The 19,939-nt window shown below is 41.4% G+C and overlaps 1 protein-coding gene across 4 annotated transcripts in view; it reads right to left on the reverse strand.

Annotated features, from left to right (window-relative positions):
• The window catches only part of Large1 (LARGE xylosyl- and glucuronyltransferase 1), a 459,671-nt gene that overhangs the window by 336,712 nt on the left and 103,020 nt on the right, over window positions 1–19,939 (reverse strand). For 3 of the 4 annotated variants that reach the window (XM_040734825.1, XM_040734827.1, XM_040734826.1), the window contains one exon: window positions 13,539–13,729. In XM_040734825.1, coding sequence (XP_040590759.1) covers window positions 13,539–13,644 — 106 coding nt within the window. In that variant the 5' untranslated portion in view covers window positions 13,645–13,729. Of the gene's footprint in view, window positions 1–13,538; window positions 13,730–13,827; window positions 13,899–19,939 lie in introns of all 4 variants that reach the window. The other variant, XM_040734828.1, reaches the window with a different exon arrangement.

Consider the following 19,939-nt stretch of genomic DNA (forward strand, 5'->3'; position numbering starts at 1 on the left):
TACTTGGTCTGGGGCAGGCACAGACCTGTGTCACTATTTTTCCTCAGTACCCAGGATGGGTAGGAGTCAATACACTACATAAATGTCCCAGGAGGTTGTCATCCAGCAAATTCAGGAGGACAGGGTTGGAACTGCTCACTCAGACTTCTCTTATGCTTGGACAGCAGCAGAAACCAACAGCAGGCTGCAACAGAAGAAGCTTTGCTTGGAAGAGCAAGGGCAAGGAGCACAAAGCCAGACGCGAGGTGTCAGACCAGCTTGCATGTGGCCTGTCCAGCTGCCTGACACCACTCCTTACTGTCCTCTCCTCAGCTACCAGCCCTCCTTCTGGGGACCAAAGACTCTGCTGTTCCTTCCACCTACGTGATTGGCCTCTCTCTCTATCTGGTTCTTTTGACACGCCACCTGTCAGTGGGGCATGCTCAGTCCATCGCAGTAAAGCAGTATTTCCCATTCCCCTGCCTGAGTACCCCTTCACCCTGTCACCTGTGCCACCATCTTGACCCCACACTTTAGTTACCATTGTTGTCTTGTTACCACTCAGCAAAACATAGATGTGTTCATTACTTATCTATATCTGATGAGAGTTAAGTTTCATGAGAACTGGGGACACCGAGTCCTGCAGTGATGTCTGGCCGTGCTTGTAAAATCAATGAAGAACATTAGAAGATTCACCTCATACCTCTGAAGCTTAGTTGCTGCATCAGAAATGGATATGATCTGTCCCTAAAGGTGGCAAGGAGTGTCCTTCCATATAGACAGGGAAGCCCGTACTCAGTGGTACATCTCTATATGAACATAACAGTATCAACAGGGCCAATCCGGACATCATCTCAATCTCTGGCTACCATGACTGATTCTTGTGAAATGTGGCCTTCAGTGCCCTCTGCTGGAGTCAAAGACAAGAACATCTTGCAATGAGACATTGGGCATCCCCAGGATTCTTACCCACAGGGTGGGCCTAACTTAATAGTTCATTAACTTTTGAGGCAGTGTTGCTTGAGAACATGGACAGAATATTCAAAGGAGTCACTGGACCTGAAATGATGCTGGACCAACTCTCTGTGAGGTATGAGAGGCCCTTTTGCTTCCCATGAAGGAGTGATTAGCACTCTTGATTCTAGAGGAAGAAATTATGTCTCAGAGGGGTGAAGCATCAGCTGAGGATGTCCAGTGTTTCAAGTGAAATGTGGGGACTTGAACTGCTTTGTCCACCCAGTGGCAGCCCCCTAAGACTTTTTGACATCTCTAAAGTCCTCACAGTTGGTCCTTTAAGTGGAGTAGTTTAATTTTCTCCAAACATGGCCACTGGGCTCACACAACTGCTGAACGGACACTGACAACTACAGTTTCAGTGTCCCAGGCCCTCCCCAACCTTCTCCAAGGGAGTGCTAACAGGGTCTGAAACTACACGTGGACAGGAATGAATGAACGACACAGCCGTTGTACTTCTGCGCTCATTATTACTAAAGCATAAAGTAGTGGTAGACACATGGGTGAGAAAATGATGACACAAGAACACTGATGAGACTGAAGTTTGGTGACCAAGAAACAGAAGGGTCTATTTACTCACATGTAAATACAAGGTTCTGGGCTAGGTGGGTTAACGCTTGTGGGGAGGGAAGGCTGAATAAATAGATAGATAGATAGACAGACAGACAGACAGACAGACAGACAGACAGATAAATGAAGAGAAGCTGGTAGCAACTAAAGAATTTAAAGAATTCACACAAGCATAGCCCAGGAATTATCCCCAACTCTTGGCACTGGAATGCTGGAAACTGACAGCACAAACCTGCAGCCCAGGACCCAGTGACCTAAACTGATTTACATGATCTGCTCGGGTTCCAGTGTAGCTTATGATAACCTCTCTGAATTTGCCAATCTAGACTGTATTCCTGAATACAAAACCAATTACCAATTACTGCACACCTTGAAATTCACTCTAATTGAAAACAACAACAACAACTACTACTACCACACACACACACACACACACACACACACACACACACACACACTGAGAGACACACAGAGAGATGAGAGAGAGAGAGAGAGAGAGAGAGAGAGAGAGTCTTCCTTGCCGTATCTAGTTACTATCCACCTTTGCAGTATACTCAATAAACTATTTTTCCTATTCTAGTCTACAGAGTAATCACATTCCCCACCTGTCAATTTCTTCCACAATACCATGATAGTAGACTCCATGGTACTGTGACTGTACCTTGCAATCTTCCCTGGAGACTTTCTTGCCTTCCACAAAAACATAAGAAGAGAAAGGAAAAAGGTTTGTCAAACACCCACTGTTGAACAGCTGGTGGGCTATGTAGGCTTTATAATAACTATATGGCCATGGGGTATATTTTCTTTTAGTGGAAAAGAACCCCACCTGCAGAGATTAGCACCTTAGGTATTGTCATCCTGTGTTAGAAAAAGTATCACTAATCAAAACTCAGGTATGGCTGTCCGTCTGGATAACATTTACCTCAATTAGCTAAGCCCTTGTGTGGTTTTCAAACATCTCCAGCCTGGGTGGTTCCTAATAACTTTTTCTGATGTTAATTGTATAAGTCCACAGAAGAAACAAAATGCAAATTTCATTATAGGAATAATTGAATTTTCTGCTCTTGTTGGCTCATAATAATCCTGCTAGTCACAGAATGTAGTTTGCCTTCTTACCCAAAATAGCCCTAGTCTGAAACTCAACCATGATGACTTTGAAATGATATCTCCCAGTTGCTTCTGTTTTTCAAGTTCTTGAGAGACTGGAGTATTGCAGGATCTTTTCAGACAATGTCAAAGTCCCCCCCTACTCACTGGGGGTTGGGGGGGGCTTGGTCAACATATCAACAAGTCCTGAGCCTCATTAGCATCCTCAACAAAGTGTGAAATGATTGGAGAATATTTCAAGGAATGCCCACAACCCAGCACCAGACAGGTTTCAAGCTCAGAACCTAACCGAGTCAGGCAAGGTTAACAATTCTCTTACATAAAACAAGAGTTGGGGATAATCCAGAAAATGTGAAGGAGAGAGATGTTCACAAGCTAGAGCATCCAAACACACTTCAAAGAGACAGCTGCTACTCCAAATCCCGGTTCATGGCTGCAACCATATTATGAGAGTACAGCGTTGCTAGCTATTGCCATTTTTGTCGTTGTTCCTGTTTTGGTGAAAGGAAAGTCACACATCGTGGTTTTTATTAGGTATTTCTCAATATTTAACCATTGATAAGGGTCTTTTTTTATGGATAAAAACAATTGGCAAGCTAAATTTAATCCTATTGTTGACTACATGCAGGCACATTGTGTTTCATGAGCCAGAGATGGGAAGGTTGTTGTCATTCTGATGATGCTGAGAGGTTGAATAGTGCACTTTCTTCTCAAGTTTCTATATATTCTACAGTAAGAATTTTATTTCTTTCCCAGGCAAATATGTGTTTACTGACTTATGCAGATACATTAACAAACACAGTCTAATATGAGGCAATAGTACTAAGAGAAGGAATCTTATTGCTGGTAGGAATACTGGGTTCATGTCAAACTGATGAGAACACTCATTCAGAAACAAGGTTTTAGGAACAATTTCAGATCTGGAAGTCAATCCTGTGATCAAATCCTCAGAGTGAGGGTAAGTCACATCAAGAATGAACAAAGTATGCATTAGTTAAAGCAGCAGTATTAAACATGGATCCCCAAAGAAAAATCCCACACTTAAAAAGCTTTGGAATTTCAAAGTAAAACAGTGACATAGATTCATAAATCCCCAAGGTTAATAAAACCCCTCTCATCCTAAAGAATGAAAATTGTATAAAAGTACTTCAAATTCAACTATGTACTTAACTATCTAGATTTGCATAGGGGTCTCTGTGTGTGCCGTACGTGTGTGGGGGTGGAGTTGGAACTATGCAGTTAAGTGTGTAGAAGTCAGAGAACAAACCCCTTGTGCTTTCCTCAAGTTTCCTCCACCTTTTGAGACAGGGTCGTCTCTCACTGGCCAGGAACTTAGACAAATGCTGTTAAGTGTTTTGTTTTTCACCAATGTAACAATTATACATGTTACATGTCCAGAGAGATCTGTAATACTTGCCTTCCATCTCAGCGTCTCTGCGATTATAAGCCTGCACCACCAACCAGTTTTTATGTGCATTCTGATGACCCAAAGTCAGATAGATCTTCAAACACTTGCCAGACAAGTGCTTTACTGAGTGAATGCTTGATTTGCCTAAGTTTTTAAAATAAACAAATCACATACACAGCAAAGTGAGAAATACTTGACAAATTATCATAAAGTGACACACATGTATAATTGTTACACTGGTGAAAAACCAAACACTTAACAGCATCTCAGAATCTCCTTTGTTCCATTCTCACAGGACTTACCCTCCACAACTGGTTGGCAAGGGCGCATGCCACAAAGTGCTCGGGTGTGCACTCTGCATAATTGGGGTCACACAGTATTCACAGGTAACAATTACCTTCTTCATGTTAGCTCCATGAGTCTACTTTTACTTCCACTGCTTCACGGAGCCTCACCAGATATGCATGTTGGCTGCTCTATGTCCATTTTACTATTATACTGCCATAAATGCCTACTTAGACACTGTACAGTTTCCTACTAGGTACTTCCATAAACAACACTCATGTAAGCCTCTCATTTCAAGGCTTTATGCATACATGCCTGTTAGAAATATCAGAGGGAATGGAGAGATAGATATGATGGGTCATGGGTATGCCTGGCTTTGCTTGACAAAGCCAATTGGTGTTTCAAAGTAATTATATCAATGGCAGCCTTTCGCTAATAATTATCAGAGCTATTCAACCATCAGTAGGCTTTTGGCTAAAACCATCAACTCTTTTTGGCAAAGTGGCAACAGAAATATAAAGTAAGTTAAAATGACTTTAAAACTAGGACACACTAATTTCAGAAATTCTGAAGCTTTCTTGCTAGAAAAACCTTGATGCATCTCTGCTCAAATATTATGATAACATGCTGGACAATTAAGACCAACTAAACTAAAATATACATATTTTAACTCAATACTCTCTAGGGGACACTAAACTAGATGATGCAACACATCCTCACATTGTCTCAAAAGAGGAGGAGGATGGAAAGAACAGAGCTACTTCCTCTCACCATAGCTAGTATCTAATAATCACAGTTCATACATCACTTGCAAGACTGCTTGGGTGGCCCAGTACAGGGTTAACAATCCTCAGAACAAGAAAGCATTGAAGTCACAGGCAAAGAACAGTAGACAGAGCAGAGTTTTGAGTGAGAAATATGAGAAAGTGACCCCAAGACCTCACTCTTCTGGCTGGGAGATAAGAAAGGAGCCATAACAATGACAATATGTGGCCCCTTGAAACTAAAAGAGGGGTTCTTCATGGGGACTACAGAAAATGATTTTTGATATCTAGAAAAGGGATTTTATTGTGCTCCACGAATGTGGTGATTTGCTACAGCAGCCATAGGAAACAAAGTGGTGTCCTTCTCACAAGAGAGGAAGACTTTCTAGGCATGCCTGGAACTGTACACAACAATGAAACCTGAAGTTATCATGCTTTTTCCTATACTTGTATATACAAATCTAATGACATTTTTCATCTTAACTCAGCACATGTCCTGCACTGAGGCCATAACTTTTGCAGTTTGAGAACAAAATGTGTGTGCTGTAATAATGAGCATATCTCCTCTACCTCCAGTTTCATGGATAGAAGAGTCGTTCTTACTGTAAACATCAGCAATGTCAGTTTAAAGGGAGGACGTCCAAGCTTAAAGCTTTCCTCAAGTCTATTAAAAGTGGCAGAACCACTATTACTGTTTGGTACATTATTAAGTACAACAAGCATTAATTGAGCAAAAGCTGTATGATTCTGCAGTGCCACAGTCAGATCATCAAGATGTCTAAATGAATGTATTAGTCAGGGTTCTCTAGAATGACAGAACTTATGGAATGAGTGTGTGTGTGTGTGTGTGTGTGTGTGTGTGTGTGTGTGTGTGTGTGTGTGTGTGTGTGTGTGTAATTTATTGGAATGGCTTGCAGGCTGCAGTCCAACTAATCCAACAATGGCTAGCTGTGAAGGGAAAGTCCAAGAATCTGGTAGCTGCTGTGTCCCATGAGACTTGGTGACTCAGCTGGTCTTCTGTATAAGCTGAACTCCCAAAGAAGTAGGCTCCAATGCCAGGGAAGGAGTGGATGTGCTGGCAAGGCAAGGGCAAGCAGACAAAGAACAAATGGCATATTCTTTCTTCTATTGTTCTTATATAGGCTTCCAGATTAAAAGCATGCCTTCCCACCTCAAGATCTGGATCAAAGGCATGTTGTCTTCTTGCCTCAGCTTCAGGATCACAAGTGTACCCACCACTTCTGACAGCCATGGTACTGACTAACAAGTGGGAAATGTATGGTGTGGATACTAGTGACCAAAGAATGATTCATATTCTTGGAGAGACAATGCAAAGAGAGCCACACTGAATCCCATTTCAAAACTAATGGCATCTAGTGAAACAACATATCATCATGTCACCCTCCTTGTCCTGGAACTCAGAAAGATTCACATGTCCTGCCACCTGAGTGCTGAGAACTGTGGTCTACTGACAGTAAGGTCTATTTAATATTTTCAAATGGTTTACTAGGAGTAATTACAACTATAAATAAAGCAAGCACGGTAATTCATAGAAACCAGGCTTTCTGATTCTGTCGGGTCCAAGGCTCTTTCCAAGGGGTCCAAGGCTCTTCCAGAGAATGCAGTAAAAAAAAAAAATATTCTACAGTGAGCCAATGTCACTTTAAGATTAAGAACTGGGGACAGAGATCATCTCAGCAAACATCACATACCCCATAAAATGGTGAGACTTCACTACTTTGAATGAGATTCTTAACTCAAGGAACCTGCAACATAGCTTTTACATTATACTTTCCAATTCATTTTGCATTTAGCATCTTGTATTCATATGCTCCATAATATTCTTAGGAAGTGATATGTTTGGGCCGTTGGCAGGAAGACAAAAATGGACTTGGCTGCTATAAAAGCTGCCACAGAGTCTGGCCCCAAAGGAGAGTGAACCCATGTCGAACTCCAGAAAAGATCCCTGGGCTGAGGGTTGGGGTGGTGCACACAAAACTGTACAATCAGTCACACTTCAGCAAGCTCTCATCTATATTGCATGGCCCCCTGTCCCACAGCCTATGTGTTCTGACTTAAAAACTCTAATTCTTATTCCAACTCTACAAAATGGTCAGATGCCAGGACCCTTTGCCTTTCTGTTGAAATCTATGGGGATGGCTGTCAAGCACATTCACTTGGGAAGTTTTTGCTTCAATAAGAATAAAAGGAGCAGTCAACAGAGGAAACCCTGTCTCGTAAAAACCAAAAAAAAAAAAAAAAAAGAATGTAAAATATGAGACACTGGTTATAAATGACCTGGACTTCACATGCTTTGGAGACATCTACCTTCAAGCAACAGTCAAAACCCTCATCTCACCTCTTTGACCAAGGAAATCATCTGCACTGAGCTGGTTACAGGTTATCACAGGCAGCAGATGTGAACATCATAATGAATGGCTTAAAGTCTCCTTCTTGCATAGGGTGGTGACTCACCAAGAGCTGAACACCTGCCCCTGGGGTGCAGAAAAGAAAATCCGCAACTGTAAATAAAATCCACCAGGCCAACCAGGAAACGGGGGTCTGGGGAAAAGTAGCAGGAAGGTCTCATTTCAACAGAATGTGCTCAAGTTCAAGAGTCAGCATCACTACCTCACTGAAAGAGAGGCTACAGAGCAGTGGGTCTCAGCAACACAGAAGCTCACAGCACCAGAAACCAGGAGCTCCTATCCCTCTGCTCGGGCAGAAGAACCCTGCACAAAATACATACCAATTCCAGGGAGGAAGGTCTGGAGTTCGATGATATCATTGACTACACAGCAAAATCATGGATCACCTCAGCTACATAAGACCTTGCCTCAAAACACAACAAGAACAACAAACAAAATTTAAAAATAAGAAAGAAAGAAAGAAAGAAAGAAAGAAAGAAAGAAAGAAAGAAAGAAAGAAAGCGATATGTGGGAAGAAAATCCCTTCTCAACAAACAATTTTGAGGCCTAATAAAAGAGTTAACGTTGGGTTGAACACTGGTACTAAGGCAATGAGTCAAACAAGAAACTTTCTAACAGGAAACTCAGAGGCACACAGTTGTAGAGATATCAGAGCAACAAATGGCACTTGCTGTATACTGGTCACAGCATCTCCACATGGAATTAGATATTGGGAAGAAAAGGCAATGATCATGGGCACTGATGGTGCTGTTTGAGAAAAAATCTATAAGCAAAGAAGTATATCAGGGCAGAAAGAACAAAGTGAAATTTAAGAAAAGTAGTTTCCCAATAAGGCCGCACAATCCCAGAGAACACAAAAATGGTAAGATTCTGGGAAAGGAAGGGATAGCAGAAGTACCAGGATCACTGTGAGGACTCAGAAGTTCATCCAGGAGGCAGTGGTAAGATCTGCCACACTCAGGGCCAAAGGAGGGTACATGAACTCATTTATGTCTTCACTTAACAAACATGAAGTCCAACATTGAACATGAAGACCAGTTCTTCTCTACATACCATCACAAGTGCTAGAAGTCAGCAATAAAGACACATAGTGACAAGAAAAAAAAATAAGGACCTATGAGTAAGAAGGAGGAGCAGAGCCAGTAATGGAAGGTCATGAGCACAGAGTTTGAGATCCAAAGATCTTAGTCAGATGGACTAAGAAGACAAAGAGAGGACAATGGGACCAAGTATGTCTCTGAGACAGTAGCAGAACCCACAGATGACACAACAAGCCAGGCTGTGAAGGAGAGCAGGGTGGCCATATGAAGACAGTCCAGAAAGACAATGGGCAAAGGGCAGGGTGGCACCCTGGAGTAGCTCTGGACACTCTCAAGAAGGAAAACAGAAACACACAGCATAATAGACAGGAAGCAGAAATCACATCTACTAGGGGACAAGCCCAGAGTGTGACTTGTGAGGGACACAGGGAATGAGTCGGGAGGGAGAATGACTAAGCCCAATGACAAGACAAAACAGTCAAGGGCTGGAGATGCTCGCTCATGGGGTAGAGAAAGAAATGATGATTTGCAGCCTGAAATAAGAAGTTGAATTAGTTACTCAAGGCCTAAATAACCAAAGAAAACACCCCCAGATTGCATCTTCCTCCTGAGCCCCTTTGGCCCTCTTCAAAGGGCTCCAGGAATGAGGAACTAACTCCATGCCTGGTGACCTAATGGTTAGAAGAACTGGCATTCTAAATCTTCTGGGTCAAACCTTAACTCTATATAGTTTATGTACTGATCTTGGTTCCATCCTTAGAATCACATGGTTGTGAAAGCACCTCCTTTCCTAATTAGGGAAGACTCCAGTTGCTTCTAATTCAGTTATGTCAGACTTCCAGTATAATGTTTGTATTATATCATATGTAGAATACTAGTATGCCAATCAGTGGGCTTCATTTTGTCAATTTTACTTCATGTTAAGAAAACTAAAGTTATGGGGGGAGGGGGAAAACCATGCTCCAAGAATCCAGCTATGCCTGGCTAAGTTGATTTCAGTCTGGGATGCTTGGCTCTGCTCAGTACTCTAGTCCCACTGTGACACTCCAGGTATTCAACTGACAAATCTGCAGCTCAGAGGAGAGTCTGGGCTCTGCTCTCAGGAAACCAATTGAAATTAACCAGAGTTGGAAAATAAGCCCACTGAAAACATGATTCATAATTCCACCAATTCGGCATCACCTATTACGAAGCAAAAGACTTAAGGGTGTCAGTCAGTGGGGCATAGGGAGCAAAACGTATATACAGCATGTCCTTAAAGGACACTGGTATCAGCAGCAACAGGAAGGGTACATCACATAAAGATGACTTTTGACTTTTGGTGGCCACTCAGCCTCCTCTGGAGTCTACAGATCTCATAGACAGGTCATGCAGGTCATCCTAGATGATTACCACTATCTCAGGACAATGAACTTCTGCTTCCACATCTCTCCTAGAGGCATTTCACACCCTTCCTGGACAGCTCATTGTAGCCAGGCACAGAGTAATCCTCAAATGTCCTCCATGTAGGAAACACTATCTGGAGAGAAGTAAATGCAGAGAAGTCAACCAGAAGAATAAAGAAAGATGTAGGAACACCAGCACCATCTAAGCAACCTGACCCAACCCTGTCTTCAGTCTAGGCTTTCTATAACTCTATTGTATTAACCACTTGTATTAGTTACTTTTCTTGTTGTTGTGGCCTAACACTTGACAAAAAGCACCCAAAGGAAGTAAAGGCTTAACTTGGATCAGTTTACTTAGACCTATTATAGCAGGAACAGCATGGTGGCAGGAGTTTGAGGCAGCTGGTCACACTGCAGAGCAGCAAGCAGGGAAAAATGAACACTCATGCTCAGCTTGTTTTCTCCTTTTTAATCATTCTAGGACCCCAGCTCTTGGAACGGTGCCACCCACATTAAGGGTAGCTCTTCCCACCTAAACTCCTGAACAGGTATGTCCAGTGGTCTGTCCTCTGGGTGATTCTTGATCTCATGATGTATGTAAGCACTGAACCATCTCATTAACAAAGAATTTCCCCCCAAATCAAAATTCTACATTACTGTTTTCCCCAGTGTTAGACTTTACATGCTACAGTTCCAACTTGATAAGAAAGGAATACAAGAACACAAATGAATGGCAGTTAAGGCCCAGACTCATGAGCTACAAAGGTACTAGAACAAGTGACTATTAAATAGGACACCCCTCCCCCACGGCTAAGGAATGTCACGGAAGAGGGGTTGGAAAGAACCTAACAGCTGAAGAATAAAGAGAAGGGCCATGAACAACAGTCTTATGGGCAAAACAAGGGCATGATACTCATGAGCTCAAAACAGCTACAATTGCCTACTGAGAGTCCACACAAGATGACTGAATCAATAAATTCATTCATACATGGGGGAGCGGCTCACGGGACCACCATAGCTAATGGCAGATGAAAGCTACCAGAGAAAACAATCACTATTGTCACTGATGCACTGATGCTCATGAAAACCTTCATTAAACTCAGTACATTATTAAGCAGAAACAAAGACAAATGACACAGAAGAGGGACAGAGACTTGGTAGGAGGAAATGGGGGTTGGTGAGTATGAGCAGATGATAAGGGAGGCTGGAGGGATGAGTGTGTCTACAATGAATTATACACATGTATAAAGCAATCAAAGAATAAATTAATGTTTTAGAATTGAAACAAAATTAATTCTACAACCTCAATGCATACGGGTCATGTGGCATCTAGTAAAAATCCTTGGCAAACTCCAATATAGACCCACAGCTCTCATAGCTCCAGTCTACAGTACGGTATCAGAATACAATCTTAAATGCTTGAGTCTAAGCTGGGCTCCATCCTGATCGGCTTGGAGACCTCAAGCAAGTCACCAAAGTTTTTACACTGCATGCCTCCCACCTTTACAACAGGGACATTCACTTCATTATGGATTAATCACTAAAAAAGAAAGATTCTGTGCAATGTCTGGCACACAGAAACGGTAACAATGCCAGTGTTTTATAACGTCAATATCGTCATTGCCTTCTTAACATTGTTACGCTAATTTTAAAGTACCTTTACCAATGCTTATGAAAATTTCATATACAGAAACAATGTATTTTGATCATATCCACCTCGACTCTCCCTTCCACCCTCCCTAGATTACTATGGCAATATTACTAGTTTTCCTAGATTGCTCAAAGCCTGTTTTCCTTTGTTTATTATTTTTCTTCCAATTGGTCTGCTCTGCTGTACTTTGCTATACTTTGAAGTGGTGTACTGTGGTGGGCTGTGCTCTGCTCTGCTGTGGATTGTGGTGCGGTTTGGTTTTGTAAAGCCATTTTTTAAACCATGCTAGGCTAAACTCAAAGCCCTTCTGTCTCAGGCTGTACTGGGGCTTTAGGCACAGTCACCATGCCCAGTTAACTGTTTTCCTGTCTAGAACTGAACTAGCCGTGGGGGCCTCTGCTACTTTGATAGGGCCCCTCTCACACAGAATTAGATGAGCAACTTTCCTTCTAGCTTTGGCAGGATCAGCATCGACTCACCAAGTTCCCTCTGACACCCCTGCAGAAAGGAGTCTCTCACTGCCAGAGCACGATTTAATCCATTAAGCTGTTTAGATGAAATGCCTGACCAGTCTAGGGATGTGGCTAGAAGGAAGAGAACAGTGACTGGGGTGTGACACTGGGCTCCTGTTTATTGGCTAGGGATCTAGAATCAACCCACTCTGGGGTTAAAACAGATGGCTCAGCTGTGAAAAGCACTTGATACTCTTCCAGAGGACCCAAGTTCAGTTCCCAGCACCCAAATCAGGCAGCTCGCAACTGTTTGTAACTCCAACTCCAGGGTATCTAGCATCTCTGGCCGACTTGGGCATTTGCATTCATGTGCATATACTCTAGTCCAAATATACACACTACACATAACTAAAAACAGTAAGTCTTTAAATTAAAAAAGAAAACCACCTCTATTCAGCAAGGGCATAGCTCTGTCATCTTCATATTCAGCCTTGCAAATGCAAGCTCCAAATGTGGAGCCAAGCACCTAATTAAAAGGTAGCCTTGAGCTGTCAATAAAATTATGCACTAAGGAAATGTTCAAACACATAGTAGTGACTTTGTTGAGACAGACTGTCATGTAAGATTTTTTTTTTTCTAATTCAAGTGTGGAGCAAATTAAAACAGGAAATCTCCACATCTACACAACCCTCCCTCCCAGAAGCAGTGACACAATCACCAAAAATCAAGATATTACACCACATTCAAAATAGCTGGCTGGGGAAAATGGTGAGGCTTGTCTTTCCTGTTCATTTCTGGAGAGCAGCAACAATGGTCATTCTGTTACTTGTTCAGGGAAGGCAATTCCTTTGCCTCATCCCCAAAGCTCTCTTCGCTGTGAAGAATTGTCTTTCATCCCCACCTCAGCCTGATGGCTCCTATAAGTTTCCCCCTAAGCACAATGCCTTCTCTATCACAGCATACACACCTGTCTGTCTCCCCCATGACACAGTGTATGTCTAAATCTGTTATCTTCCTGTTCTCAGCACTAGTTATACTGAGGCTGTCAACAAGCAAGAAAACACTGAATTGTAAACAAATGACTAGACAGATCAATGAATGGAGTACCTACCTGGTTTCAGGAAAGCCAAACCATTCCTCAGGGTTCAACTTTCTCCCCTGTGTTAGCATAGGGGCATGTGACCAAACAGGCTTTGGACATCGGTCTACCCACTCCCTGTCACTACAGAAACGTATACTTTAATTTAGTCTAGTTTTTTTTTCCTTTCACGCCTCACCATGCTGACTTCCTGCAACTACCTATGAAGATGCTAGATGTCAATTCTCATGACAGACAACATCAATCCAATATTTTACCCAATGAACAGTAGGGCTTCCAGACTCTTTCCAAGCCTCTGTGACAGCCTGTGTACTCCCTTGCCCTCACCTCCCTTTCACGTGGCTTTTGTTCTTACCTTCAAAGCTCCCAGCAAACAAGTAAATCCAGGTGATGGCTGGGATGCAGAGCAGAGTCAAAGAGGCAGCCAAGAATTTCCGTCTCCCTCTGCAGATTCCCAGCATCCTCTCAGAAGTGGCAATTTCTAATTCCAGTGGTGCTGTGTCTCTGTCCAAAGCATAAAGTCCTCAGCATCCCTCATAATACTTTCTGGAAGGAAAAGCAAAAGACAAGAGCTGAATCCCATAATGATGAGCAGATGGAGACAACTGAAAAAAAAATCCCATTGATTCTAAAAATAGACTCACTGGGCCATGGCTTCCTGGTAACCTTCTATTTCAGGAGATGACAGATGATTCTAGAATCTTGCCTGTCAAAACTGAGACATTTAAATAAATGATGAGGTCTACAAGGGATCTCTCTCTATTATTAAACTAGCATCTATTATAAACAAAATACTAAAAAGGTATGCTATAAAAACGAGGACATAGGCTGATATCAAAGAATACATTGTCATAAGTGACCAATTAAAGAACATGATCCCCATGAAAGGTAGAGGAAGCAAAATGAAGAACACACCTAAAGGAGAGAAGCTTGATGAGCTCACAACATAATCTGCTGAAACTGGAATATGGTCAGAGTTGAGGACCTAAAAATATCTCAACTGGGAATTGTCTGCATAGCCCCCCCTTCTCCCCCCCTGCACCCCACCCCCCACCAGTAGATCTAGAAAAAATAGAAAGTATGAGAATGGATAAGAGTTAACCAGTTTGGACCTGGATAAATGATCCTTACACAAGGACAAAATGGTAGTGATGGGTTAAAAGAAGAGAAAGATTGACAAGTATGGAGTAGAGAGCCCATATTTCACCTCAATATTTATACACACACACACACACACAGAGAGAGAGAGAGAGAGAGACAGACAGACAGACAGACAGACAGACAGAGAGACAGAGACAGAGACAAACTTTCTCTCTTCCTGCTAAATGCTGATCCAGATATAGAACTCTCAGCTACCTCTCCAGTTCCCTGTCTGCCTGTGTGCAGTCATGATTCTCAAAATGACAATATTGGACTAAACCTCGGAACTGTAAGCTAGCCCCAATCAAATGCTTTCCATTGCTGTGGTCATGGTGTCCCTTCACAGCAAAAGGACACTGACTAGGACAGAAGTTGGTACCAGAGATTGAAGTATTGCTGTGATAGGCCTGACCATTCTTCTCTTTGGAGACATGTGGATTTGGGGACTTTGGATTGGGAAAGCTTTAAGCTAGGCTTAATGGGCCATACTAATAGAAGCATGGAAGGCAGTGGTGACAAGTGGTGGCTCAACTCAAGAAGTTTCTGAGAAGAAGAATATTAGTATGTGGCCGAAAGACCATTCTTGTAACATTTTGCCAAAGAATGTGTCTGCTTTATGCTCTTGCTCAACAAAAATCTGCCTGGGACAAAATTGAAAAGCTCTGGATAATCAGGTCTGGCAGAAGAAATTTCAAAATAGCCTAGTATTGACTGTGTTTTGTGGTTATTAGCATAAGTGGACAGTCTTATGCTAATCTATAATGAATAAGCAAGCTGAACAAGGAAAAATACAAAATGTTCAATTTGAGGAGCAAAAGAACACAAGGAAAAAGTTTAAAGAAAACACAGAACCTAAATGGAATAAAGGGAGTGGTGACCTCAGAGTAAGACACCCAGCCAAACATCCAATCTGTGAAAAGGAATTAAAATTTAGGACTGGTGTGGTAGCGCATGCTTTTAATTCTAGAAGGCAGAGGCAAACAGATCTCTGATTTGGATGTCAGCCTTGTCTATAGAGAGTTCCAGAACAACTGAGCATAGACAGTGAAGGAAGCCATTAAAAACAGAAAGATGATAAAAATATATTTGAACAATGGGGCCATGTTTCAGCTCCAGCAAGCAGCAGAACTTGACAGCTTCAGTCACATGGTTATGAACTATGAATCAAGGATACAAGAAAGGGGTAATGAAATCTCCCTCTGCAACTGGAAAGAGACTGAGGTCAAGTATATATGTCAGGGGTGTCCTTCATGGAGGCCTACAGCAGGAAACTGTAAATGTGAGGGTTAGATTACCTTGGAGACCCCAAGATGTTGGAGATGCCAGAGTTGTGGGATACCTGCTAAGGAAAGCTTCCATGGGTGGAACCAGCCCATGAAAGAGAAGAGTGTTGAAGTTAACAGCACTGAAAGAAGTTGGAGACCAGAAGAGTCCTTTGAATTCACTCATGGAGACACAGTTTGGAGTTTGCCACCTGGTTTTCTGTCTTACTTTTGTTCAATATTTTCTCACTATGCTCCGTTTCCTCCTTATTGCCATCTTATGTTAGACGTATGTGATCTGCTTTTGCATTTTGATTTTGCAAGTTTTAAAGTTAAAAGAGTGCCATGAGTCTCAGGAGACTTTAAACTTTGGACTGTTAAACAGTGTTGAGACTGTGACAGAGCACGATAGAAGGGACATTTTGAAGTTGAACTGAATGGGTTTTTGCATTATGGTATGACTACAGGTGTATGAGGAAGAACAGGGCAGGAGTGGAATGCCTTCATAGGCTCATAGGAAGTGGCACTATTATGCAGTGTGACCTTGTTGGAGTGGGTGTGGCCTTGTTGAAGGAATGTGTCCCTGTGGGTGCACTTTGAGGTTTCAAATGATCAAGATAAGCCTATTGTCTCTCTCTTCCTGATGCTTGTGGATCCAGATATAGAAATCTTTAAGATACCTCCCCAGCACCATGTCTGCCTACATGCTTCCATGCAAAACCCCATGACAATAATGCACTAAACCAGTCCCAATTAAATATTTTCCTTTAAAAGACTTGCCGTGGTTAAGGTGACATTCACAGCAACAAAACCCTAAGACACATGCATAAGACATATGAATTTAAAAATCAGACCATGAGATCTCATCTGCAGCTCCTCAACATAGATGTCTGTAAATGGAGATAACTGGTCTAGACACTAATAATAGATAATAATATAGAGAAACACTGAGAGGTCAGAGAGAAGGAGCAAGCCACTTCCACACCTTACCTCCTCAGTGTCTCAGCAGATAAGAGAGTGAGCTTTTGCTTCTCCCTGCTTAAATCCTATTTTCACCCAGCTATCTCACTTCCTGTCTGTGTGTACAGACCTCCAGACCTCTATGGTTAGCTAGTGGCAAGCTCCATTCTCTGACCTTCAGACAGGCTTTATTTGTACACTGAAGGTATCACCACAGATGTCAGCTGGCAACAGATGGAAAAGAGAATCCAGGTAGAAGAACCACCCACACTAGTCAGCTGTAAAAGGCTTCATATTCTCAACAAACAGTTGTCATGAAATAGCCAGTCTAAGTATCTCCTGCTACATTCCCATGCAGCCATTATATTGTGATGGAGGTCTGGATGAACTGCCTACTTTCCCATCAGTTGTGGAGTCTCTATGATTCAAGCTCAGATTTGGCCATCCCATTATGTCCTCCTGGCATTCCCTTCTTAGAATTCTGTAGGATGCTTACAGATATGGGAAACTTTCTTTTAAATAAACACACCTACACAAGTCTAACCAAGACAACTGGTAAAGCTTCAGGCCAGTTTCCAGCAATAACCACCCAATAGAGCCAATAGGCTTATGTGTGTGACCATTCCAATAGGTTTTCTAAATTGACTATTTGGAAAAGATAAAAGACCACAGTGCTGGAGGGTTTTGTTAAGACAATACTGAAAACTACAATCCTTTTGAATAACGAATGTTGACTTGATAAAGGGCTCCCTTGAGGTTTATTCATACTGAATCCTGGGGTGAAATGTTGTACACAAACTCTACTCATCATGGGAATGAGAAGCAAGAATCCTCTAGAAGAGGAAAAGTTGTTGAAGAAGTTGTGTTATTAGGGAGATATGAGTTCAGATTCATATATTTCATTCAATATTATCCCTCTGTAAACTGATGTACTACAGTAGATTAATCTAGACATCAGTAGAAGTTAGAAAGATGGGACATGAACTCAGCTGATAATAACATTTAAAATAATATTTATTTTCCTGCTTCCTTTTCTCCATCTACAAAAGGCAATTTCATGCTTTGTACAAAGGCAGGCCTAATATAACACATGGAAAATCCCTGTATGATTTTGACTTTTAAATAATAGATTAATATACCAAAGAACAAATTTTAAGGTAAAAACCTCAATTTTTATTAGGAGATACTGTAGGAAGTCAACACAAGGAAAACAGAAGACATGGAAAATGGGCTGGAAAATTACTTCAAACATGTCAGTGTATACATTAGCTAGAAAAACCACCCCCAAATCAATTCTCCTCCACTGCTGGTTGATATAGGAAAATTTTCCTGTCAACCAAGGTGTCCAAGTCTTCACTAAGGGCTTCAACCTCAAGCCCAACATCCATTTTTTTGAACAAGATGATCAATTCCTTCTCTATACATCTATTGCATGGGACTTTTGTCATGGGTCTTCCTCAATAAGAATTATATTTACATGAATATGGAGAAGAAAATAATTATCACCATTCATTACATCACAAAACATAATTCAATTTTCAATGGATAACACAATCATGAGTATCTTTCAGGCCAAAGGAATAAACTTGATATAGTCAGGCAAATATCTATCTAACCAAGCAGTCACATGAAGCATAAGAATATATTATGTGAGGATAATAAAATATATGATAAAATACCTACAATAAATATGATTAAATATGTATGTTTCATACACATGAAAAATTGTTTCCATAGTGAAAGTAATTGTTGGGCACAATAGATGGTAATTTTACTATGTATTTTCCACATGTTATACAAGTAGCACTAGTTCCTTTTATAATTTAAAAATATTTAAAAGTTTATAATGTTATATTATATTGTTTGCTGTTCAAAATGCCTCAGCATGTAGTATATAATTTACATGCTAGATAAAGGAAGATAAATTTTGGGGTACCCTAATTGAAAATTATCCTCCAAGGGGTGTTCCATGATCATCACAGGGACTCTAGTCAGAAGCCCACATTCCCTACTACAGGGAGTTCTCATCCAGTACCGGAAAGCTGGGTTGTAATTAGCAGCATGGATGAAATGATTTATCATGCATTCAAGATATGTAGATTGTATACAACCATTTAACAAGAAGACATGGTAAACATCTAGGAGATTTAATTTAAAAAAAATCTAAGTAGAAAATCTGGCCCCAAACCTGAAGAATAAATTTAGGCATCCAAACTGATATCCTAAGTGTCTCATAATTGAAGGATCAGTACCATTATTCACTGTCCTGATAACTAGCTAAACCCTGCCTGCTTCTTATACCATGTCATCACTGGATAGTCAATATATAATTCCACTATGCTTAGCATACCCATCATGTTGCATAACCACCACCTTTGGTTCCAAACATGATTCAGCAATTCAAGAGAAGACCCCTCAACTGCTTCATACGTCTCTATGTTCTAACTTCATTTCTGTTGTTACAATAAAACAGCATGATGAAATGCAGTTTAGACAGGAAGGGTTTAATTGGCTTACAATTCAAGGTCACAGGTAATCACTGAGTCAAGGTGGGAACTCAAGCAGCTAATCACATCCATAGTCAAAAGGGAAGAGAAACAAATGCACCCACACTTCCTGCTTGTTCTGCTAACTTTCACCTCGCTTTCCTTTGCCCTCTACACTTCAGAACCACCTGCCCAGGGAATGACACCACCCACAATGGGCTTGGTCTTCCCAAATCAATTAATAGTCAAAGCAACCTCCTGTAGACATGTACACAGAAAAACTTGTGAAAGGAAATTCCTCATTTAGGATCTTTCCAGGATAAGGTAAACTGCTTCTCTAACAGCATTTCCTTTTCAAACCGATAATTTTATACTGGCATGTTCTAGGAACTAGCAAAGGAAAATCAGGAGATACAATGAGGAATCAAGAGACCCAGGTTGAAACATCAAGGTTGCATCTAGCTGGAATCTGATGGGACAAGTCACTGAACAATTTACATGAGTAAATGCCAAAGAGTCAGCCAGGGGAGCCATAATTCGCCTAAGACAGCAAAGGCATCCAAGTGCCAAACACTGGGTCAAGTGATTAGCATTTAAGTGACTTGCAAAAACTGTCTCATTAGTCTTCAGGGATTCCTGCCCGAAACAATCCCACTGTTTTATACAAACACATAGAACACCCACAAAGGTAAATATACATTGTACAGTCATTATTTATTGGCATACTCATACAGAACACTGAAACTAAATATAGAAAGCAATGCCAGCTGTGAGGATAAGAGCAAGCAGACAAGTGATGTAAACAGCCACTGAAAGCAGCTGGACATATAAGTAGATAGAAGACTGCAAGACAACTCTGCCAGGTCTAAAAGTGAGCCAGGGGACCTTCTCCTATCCAAAATCATTTA

Source organism: Mesocricetus auratus, unplaced genomic scaffold (assembly GCF_017639785.1).
Source record: "Mesocricetus auratus isolate SY011 unplaced genomic scaffold, BCM_Maur_2.0 Super-Scaffold_100041, whole genome shotgun sequence".
Taxonomy (NCBI): Eukaryota; Metazoa; Chordata; class Mammalia; order Rodentia; family Cricetidae; genus Mesocricetus; species Mesocricetus auratus.